Below are 9,660 nucleotides of genomic sequence, written 5' to 3'. Positions count from 1 at the left end.
GCTTCCCACGAAATAGTTATAAAACCTTCCCAGGACCTATTAGAAGTTTAATTGTAAAGGAGAACCATATCGGTCCAGCGGTTAGCAAGAACCTTCGTAACAGACATCCTGTTACTTTAATATAAGAATTACATATGAGGAAGGAAGGGGTCATTGGGCTGTTTATTACACTAGTCCCCAAAGTATTATAATAAAGTTATCTCATTCGTTGGCTGAACAACTTTGGGGACTGTTATTGAATTTTGATTGGTTGCTTCATTAAGTTGAGTGTCCAAACGTTTCAACCACTAATTGTAATATACAGAAGGGGTTTATTTTGTTTATCATCATTGGGGAAGTTTATAATATTATTGGCCATTGTTTTATCCCTTTAGATCCCTGATTAATCATTCTTTAATTTTTGATAAAATCAGTAACCATAAAGAATTTAAATAAACAAGGATGACAACATCAATAAAAGCGAAGCTCTGTAACGGTAGGACAAACGAACATTAACACTTACATAGTGTCAGAACTCATTAATCAGTTTATAAAAGTCGAAAAAATTGTACGTAAATTTGTTGAAAAACTGCTGAAATACAGATAATGTTTAAGGACATACTTACATTTTTAGGACTTGATTATTGAGATGCTTTGCTTATAAAAATGTACTGTGTTGTCCTAGGAATCAGTATTTTAAAAATCAGATAAATCGGATAATGATATCACATACAAATTTGTTGTTCAGAAAGTTAAAAATCGACATGTTTAAATGGACGTACGGACATTCTGGTATTGATTATAGAGTTGTTACGCTTTCTAGATTGTACCTAAATACGACAGGATTCACCATGCAAAGTTTGAAATCGATAGGACAACTCTAACATGCCTAAATAACGAAAAGATCTATCCGTTCCAGACGGATGGACGTATGGACGGACCGACCATTATTATAGAAAAGCTTTGCTTTAAATAAAACATGAATAAATGATCTCCATAAGAAGCGCAGCAATATTAAAAAGTTTAACATATTATCGGGGATTTAAAGGGATAAGACAATGGACAATAATTTAGTTATTTATCGCATCGTGTTATTGACTGCTTTCCGCGGTTATTAAAGTGTAAATTTTAATATTGAAACCAGTTTTATTTTTATATTCGTGGAAAATTGTATAAATGATATTTCAGTATGGCCAAAAACCAGTTCTAATCCAGCGAATATCAATCGGTTTCGAAGCCATTCTGGAAATTTATTTACATCTCCAGTATTTAAAGGATCCACCTTTAAATTGAAGGTGGATTCCTTTAAAAAAAATTAGGGTCGTTGCTCGCTTGTGAGACAAAATTGTTGTAGCAAAAAAATCCTCCAAAATCACATAAAATCTACAAAAATTTAAAAAAAATTATGTTAATAACCCTTTTATGATTTTATTTAACTTTTGTAGATTTTTTATCAGATTTTTTGAGGATTTTTCACATAAATAATTTTGCCTTACATTCACCAATTAAAACTTTGGGTACCAGTTCTCATTTTATAGATTTAAAAAGTTAAACTGTTTCACCAATAAAAAAGACTTGAATTATTAATTATCAGAGATCTAAAGGGATAAGACAATGGCCGATAAATTAATGTACATCCCCAATGATAATACATTATAATACAAAACTTAAATTCACTGAAGTCCCTAAAGTTGTTAAGTCAACGAATAAGAAAACTTTGTAATAAAACTTTGGGGACTAGCGTAATAAACAGCCATTGTCCCCTCTCTCTCTTTCTCTGAAATATATTCTACATCAATTGATATAAATTAAAGCGTAATAATATCAACACCAAACAATTGTCCATAATTAAGTACATACTAATGTTATAATGTTATACAAAATTACCCCTTCTGTAGATTTATATTAGTGGTTAAACGTTTGAACACTCAACTAAATGAATCAAACAATCCAAAAGTCCCTAAAGTTGTTAAGCCAACGAATAAGAAAACTTTATTATTAAACTTTGGGGACTAGTGTAATAAACAGGCCATTGTCCCCTTCCCCTCTCTCTCTCTGAAATATATTCTACATCAATTGGTATAAAATAAAGCGTAATAATATCAACACCAAACAATTGTCCATTGATCTATTAAGCAAAGCTTTTCTATAACTAGATCCATTCGTCCGTTCGTAACAGATAGCTATTTTCGTTATTTAAGGACTGTTATAATTGTCCAATCGATTTGAAACTTTGCATAATAATTCATATAACAGTTGGCTACGATTTTGCAAAGTTTTGAGAAAGTCATTACGTTCATTTAAAACATGCTTATTTTTCATACAAAAATATACAATTTTTTTTATTATACAATTATCCTATTAATATGATTTTTTGAAGAATGATTTTTGGGACAACTAGGTATAATATTTTTGGCGAAGCATTTCTACATTAGAGTAAAACACTAGAGGGAGAAAGGGTTAAAACACTGTATTTACCCATCGCAACCACCTTGTGTAACCTTTCTATTGGGTCAACAAATGGTGTCGCTTATATTAACACAGCCAAGTAGCAGAAAAAAATTTAGAAGCAGACGAAAGAGGTCTTTGAAAAAGGAAGGGAGGTAGTTGTCTGTATATACATCTATACTATAGATCTGTTATTTCTACAGTCAAGTCCTAAAAATGTAACTATTAAAGCCTTAAAGTAAAAAAAATGGTCCCCTACCTTCCTAAATTAAAATTTTTGAAACCGACCCCTCCTTTAAAAAATTATATAACAAGCTTGGGCATCCTTTTTATCTTCCATGGAACTAAAGGGATAAGACAATGGCCGATAAATTGATGTACATCCCCAATGATGAAACACAAACTATTCTCTTCTGTAGATTACAATTTTTAGTTGAAACGTTTGAACACTCAACTTAATGAAACAACCAATCCAAAAATTTATAAAAAGTAACCAAAGTTGTTAAGCTAACTAATAAGAAAATGTTATTAAAAACTTTGGGTACTTTGTGTGTGTAAAAAACAGCCCATTGTCCCCTCCCTCCCCGGGTAATAAATATCCCCACTCCGAAAAGTTGACACCTGTTTCATTCATTTCATTTAATTTTGGGCGTTTTTTTTATAATTTTTTAAAAGTGAAGCCTTTCTATAATTAGGGTCGGTCCGTCCGTCCGTAACGAGACGGATAGCGTTTTTCGTTAATTTAGGCATGTTAGAAGTGTCCTATCGATTTCAAACTTTGCATAATGATTTCTATAGGAGTTAGGTACGAGTTAGAAAGCGAAGCAACTCTATAATCATTACCAGAATGTCCATTTTAAACATGTTGTTTTTTTTTACTTTTTTAACAACATTTTTTTGATTGATCTTATTTTTGGATTATTGATTCCAATTACAATATGGTACAATATTATGAACGAAGCATCTCTATATTCAAGTATAATTTTGCCAAAACTTATTTATTCTTATTTTGTATATTCAGATCTGACACATTACAAGAGTTAATCTTCGTCTGTCAGAGCTTTGCTTTTATGGATGTTGTCATCCTTGTTTTGATTACAGATACCCAGTAGACCGAAAATGTATTTCCATTTTAAATATGTTGATTTTTTACTTTTTTAACAACAAATTTTTATGTGATCTAATCATCCGATTGATCTGATTTTTGGTATATTGATATTGGGATAACAAAGTTTAATGTTATAAGCGAAGCAACTCTATAATCAAGTCCTAAAAATGTAAGTATGTCCATAAACATTATCCTGTATCAAGCAGTTTTTCAATAAATTTACTTACAATTTTACTTCGACTATAATACATTTCTATTCTGATTATTCAGTTCTGACACTATATAAGTGTTAATGTTCGTTTGTCCTACCGTTTCAGAGCTTCGCTTTTATGGATGTTGTCATCCTTGTTTTATAATTGGACATCTTTTCAAATTCTACAATTTCTAGTGTTAGTATTCAGGGAGGGAGGGGACATTGGACTGTAAATTACTCTAGTTCCCAAAGTTTTACAATTACGTTTTCTTATTTGTTGGCTCAACACCTTTTGGGACTTTTATTAAATTTTGTTTGGTTGATTAAGTTTAAACGTTTCTACATAAGGGGTATTTTTGTATATCATCATTTAATATGTCAAGAGAGGACAATGGGCATTTTATTACACTAGTCCCAAAGTTTTATAATGACGTTTCCTTATGTGTTAGCTTAACCTTTGGGGACTTCAGTGAATTTTGATTGGTTAATTCATTATGTTGAGTGTTCAAACGTTTCAACCACTAATTTTAGTCTACAGAAGGGGTAATTTTGTGCATCATCATTGGGGATATTAATTAATTTATCGGCCATTGTCTTATCCCTTTAGATCCCTGGGAAAATTTTTATTAAATCAAACACAATTTATTATTTTCTTTAAAAAAATAGCCATTAGCGATATAATCATCGTGGTTTGAAACAGTTTTGTAGCGAAGCTACTCTATAGCTTATCTTTGTACACAGGGATCTAAAGGGATAAGACAATGGCCGATAAATTGATATACATCCCCAATGATGATTCGCAAATTTACCCTTTATCTAGATTAGAATTAGTGGTAACAACGTTTCAACACTCAACTTAATCAACATTAATTCCCCAAAGTTAATGTTATTATAAAACTTAAGGGACTAGTGTAATAAAACAGCACATTGTCCTCTCTCTCTCTCTCTCTCTCTCTCTGTCTCTCTCTCTCTCTCTCTCTCTCTCTCTCTCTCTCTCTCTCTCTGTCTCTCTCTCTCTCTCTCTCTCTGTGTATGTCTATAAATGAAAAAAATGGGAGGGAGGGGACATTGGACTATAAATGAAATTTGTTTTGTAATTATTTTTGTCAAATTCGTTATTTTTAAAAATTAAGAACTTTAATCAAATCTTGATTGGTAGGTGTAAACTAGTCCAAACTTCAAGTACCGTATCGTATTATAGACAGTATTCTACGAATAATAAAATAAAAATCATAATATTATAATACCAGTTTTGTTGATCTGGAAAAAAACCTTGAAAAAAACCTTGAAAAAATATTATAATTTTTCATTTTATTTTTCGCGGAAAGCTGCTTATGATACAAAACGATTAAGAACTATTAACCTATCCTTTTTATTTTACTTGTTATGGATGTTGTCATCCTTGTTTTTCCATTGTTTCTCTGTCTTTGCCAAGGATAGTGAAACCGATTAATATCCGCTGGATTAGACCCGGTTTTCAGTCATAATATCCGCATATTGTCCGTGGAAATCTGTCTATAATACGATGCTATACATAATATATGAAACTATAAGATCTAAAGGGATAAGACAATCGCCGATAAAATGATGTTCATCCCCAATGATGATACACAAATTTACCCTATAGCTTACTTCGTATGTTTGTACGCAGTTATCTAAAGGGATAAGACAATGGCCGATAAATTGATATACATCCCCAATGATGATTCACAAAATTGCACATTCTGTAAGTTACAATTAGTGGTTAAAACGTTTTGACACTCAACTTAATGAACTAACCAATCAAAATTCAAAAATTGTCCCCATAGTTGTTAATCCAACGAATAAGAAAACGTTACTATAAAACTTTGGGAACTAGTGTAATAAACAGTCCAGTGTCCCCTCCCTCCCTTACTGGTCTTTTGTTCGAATAAGGGACAAGGGACCAAGATTCTAACAAATAATTCTAAGTGAAAATTTTCTTACAACCCATATTCTTCTCCCCCCCCCCCTCCCTTCTTATCCACTTCCCTTTAGTTACAAAACAAAACAAGTTTAATACCAAATATCTAAAGGGGTAGTTTCACGAAGTGCATTTGAACTTAATTTAGTGAACCACAATTTTTTTCCTAGTTAATGGGTTAAACTACATTTATATAGCATATATTTGAACACAGTAATAGTGTCTGACTGATTATGACGTAACAAAAAAAATTAGCCAATGAGAGGCCGCTATTGACCAATGGTAAAATTTATAGTGGCCTCTCATTGGCTAATTTTTTTTGTTACATCATAATCAGTCAGACACTATTACTGTGTTCATATATTTGAAAAAAATTCAATTTTCTACCACGTAGTTTTGAAAATATCAAGCTTTTTGTGATATATGCAATTTAAATAGACGATTTTCAAGTCTTGATATTTTAAAACTACGTGGTAGAAAATTGAAATTCTTTCAAATATATGCCTTATAAATGTAGTTTAACCATTTAACCAGGATAAAATATGCGGTTCACTAAATTAAGTTCAAATGCATTTCGTGAAACTACCCCTTTTCAAGAATTTTAAATGAAATAAATTCGCTTAATCACAGCCCCTGGCTGTAAGGCTTAAGGGATAAGACAATGGACCTGACATTTTTAGGATAAACTGTAGTTTATTATTATTGGTGGAAAAGTTTGGACACTTTTTGAAGAAAAATAAAATATATATTTGTTTGTCTATCTATCATGTAAATGATTAATTTATCTATATATCTTTACGTATAAACTAGTTGCTTCGCCCGTAGCCTCTAGGGGAGGGCGGGGGAGGTCAAAAAAACAGCCTACTAGAAGCCACTAAGTGCATTGAAGATGGGGGGGGGGGGCGGGTGGAGTTGAATTTGATATCCCAACTTTTTCTATTGTAGATAAAGAAAAATTTAAATACATACAGACAAACAGACAGACAAACAGACTGACAAACAGACAGACAAACAAACCAACATCCTTTTTTTTATTATAAGGATAATTTATCAACCTATAAAATAATAATAAATATTTCAGAATCTTTTTTTACTTTTTTATACATAAGAAAAAATGCTTATCCCCCGCTCCCTGGACCATCAACAACACTACCACTTGTGATTTGTACTCTTTGTGATGTGTACTCTTTGCATTCTGTGATTTGTACAGTTTGTACTCTGTAATTTCTTCAAATTGGACTTTGGTACTTCCGATGCTTGGTATAAAAATCCAAGATGGCGTCTTCAGTGCTAGAAGAGGAAGTACCGTGCAGAGACACAGACCCACTCCCAAGCAAGGTAGGCCCCGCCATTTTTATCATTTTCGCGCCATTTTTTGTTTTCCGCTATTTTTAAAATTAAAGCTTTTCTATGATTAGGGTCTGTCTGTCCTTCCATTTTTTAATATTTTTTAATCACCCCTCATGTAAATTAAAATGCCCCCCCCCCCCCTCTTACTAAAACTATTTTTAGTTAAAATGCTACAATTTTAAAGTGAAAACACCAAAACTAAGGAACGATTTGATAATAAACAAAGATAAGGATAGTGCCTAATAAAAAATGACATCATACATTACTAATGACCAATGATAGGCCAGTATATATTTTACTATTGGTCAATTGTATACTGGCCCATTTTGGTCATTTGTATTGCATGACGTCATTTTTTATTAGGCACTATAAGCTGCTTCACAAAGATTAATTCCTAAAAGTAAGATAAAATAACAATCAAATCAAATATTCATATTTAGTGATTTATTGGCTATTTACTTTGTATATAAAAATATCCGGGTATAGTCCCTTTGTCGTATTTTTCACCGTAGATTTTCTCCTATTTCTAGCACCTGCGGCGGGCTTTAGCCCTGCGGGGCCAATTACCTAACCCTGTGGGGCAATCACCTAACCCAATATAACCTATAAAAAGCCATTTTAAAAATACGACAAATCGCCCCATAAGAAGCAATGTCACGAAAAGGACTATTCCCAAATATCCTTATATAGGGTGAACTGAAATTAGTTTCCGAATGTGAACACATTTTCCTAGGTGTTTCCCAATCCTATCCCAATATTTGCTACTAGCTAAAAAACCTTCAAACTTCCAAAAAAAAATCAAAATTTGAAAAATTAAAACTTTGAATGTATAATGTATAAATCGTCAATACATTCAAATTTTGATTTTTTTTTTGAAGTTTGAAGGTTTTTTAGCTAGTAGCAAATATTAAGATAGGATTGGGAAACACCTAGGAAAATGTGTTCACATTCGGAAACTAATTTCAGTTCATCTTATATAGAAAAAGAACAGGATGTCTGTAGCTAAATGAACAGCTAACCACTAAAACCAGACAGCTAACCACTGGACTAAAATGTAAAATAAAAACTCGACAATACTTTCTCCCCCCCCCCCCACTCTCCCTCAAGTGCCCCTAGAGGCCTCTAGGGGGGAAGTAACCACTAGTTATTCATAACAAGTATGCTATTTTAATGATGCCATCCTTTAAATCCTTTAAATTATTGTATTTCCCCTTCCCAATGACTTTGAACTGTCTCTCAATTGGGTCTTTGTAAATCAAGCAATGGCGTCGAGAATATTAACACAGCCAAGTAGGCGGAAATAATTTGCTAACAGACAAAAAGGTCATTGGAAAAGGGGGTAGGTAATCATCTGTATATAAATCAATACTATAGATCTGTTGTTTTAGGATTCAGCTTATTACAATATTTGGGTATAGTCTCTTTCGTGGCAACGCCTCCTAAGGGGCGTTTCGTCGTATTTTCACACTAGCTTTTCCCCTATTTCTAGGGGGCTCTAACCCTGCATGTCAATCACCTAACCCAACTTAACCTAACCTAACCTAAAATAACCTATAAAAACTAAGGTGAAAATACGACGAAACGCCCCTTATGAGGCGTTTCCACGAAAAGGACTATACCCCAATATTTTATTTTAGGACCAGGACTCGAACTTATGAAATTAGAATGGTACCCAAACTTTTAAAATTAGAATAGTACCCAAACTTACATAATTAGAATGGTACCCAAACTTTTAAAATTAGAATAGTACCCAAACTAATAGGTATACTAGAACGGTACCCAAACTTATTTGGAATGGTACCCAAACTTTTTATTTATTTTAGGACCAGGATTCGAACCGCGATAGTCCTGTGGCTTTCACTATTAACTTTGGACTAGGTAAGAGTGCACTTTTAGTTTGGTTTCCCGCCATTTTATTATTTTCCCGCCATTAAAACTAATTTTCGCGCCATTTACTTGTAAGCCAATTGACAATGGATAAGCCAATGGCCGATAAATAGATGCACATACCCAGAGATTATACACAAAATTACCCCTTCTATGGAATAAAATTAGTGGTTAAAACGTATGAACACTCAACTTATTGGAATGAACAATCAAAATTCACTAAAATTACCAAACTTGTTAAGCCAACGAATAAGAAAACGTTATCTTGAAACTTTGAGAACCAGTGTAATAAACAGCCCATCGTCTGTTCTCTCCCTTTCTGCAATGGACGATAAATTAAAATGATTGGTTGACATGTTTGGACACTGCTTGTTTGAATCAAAGTACCCAATTAGTGAAATATATCTTTAATAAAACTTTGGGTACTAGTATAATTTACAGTCCAATATCTCTTCCCTCCAAGAAAAAAAACTACAATTTTTTTGCATCTTTTTGTTAAATTGACATTTTTTTTATTTTCGTGCGACTTTTAGCAACAAAGAAGGTTGAATTTATTCAGGGAGCTAAAGGGATAAGACAATGGCAGATAAATTAACGTACATACCCAATGAAGATACACACAATCGCCCCTTCTGTAGATTACAATTAGTGGTTGAAACGCTTGAACACTCAACTTGATATACCAACCATTAAAAATTCAAAAAAAAAGTCATAATAGTTGTTGAGCCAAAAGATAAGAAGACGTTATTATAA

The 9,660-nt window shown here is 32.6% G+C and overlaps 1 protein-coding gene across 1 annotated transcript in view; it reads left to right on the top strand.

The window, feature by feature from the left end:
- The first annotated feature begins 6,755 nt into the window (after positions 1-6,755).
- LOC145307029 (uncharacterized) overlaps positions 6,756-9,660 on the top strand; it is a 34,752-nt gene continuing 31,847 nt past the window's right edge. The window contains exons 1-2 of the mRNA XM_080149368.1: positions 6,756-7,008; positions 8,844-8,898. Coding sequence (XP_080005494.1) covers positions 6,946-7,008; positions 8,844-8,898 — 118 coding nt within the window. The 5' untranslated portion in view covers positions 6,756-6,945. The remainder of the gene's footprint in view (positions 7,009-8,843; positions 8,899-9,660) is intronic.

Source organism: Acartia tonsa, chromosome 15, assembly GCF_053477335.1.
Source record: "Acartia tonsa isolate MP-2025a chromosome 15, ASM5347733v1, whole genome shotgun sequence".
Classification (NCBI taxonomy): Eukaryota; Metazoa; Arthropoda; class Copepoda; order Calanoida; family Acartiidae; genus Acartia; species Acartia tonsa.
Note: the sequence above shows the minus strand (reverse complement) of the source record. Positions and strands in the feature narration are given on the sequence as shown.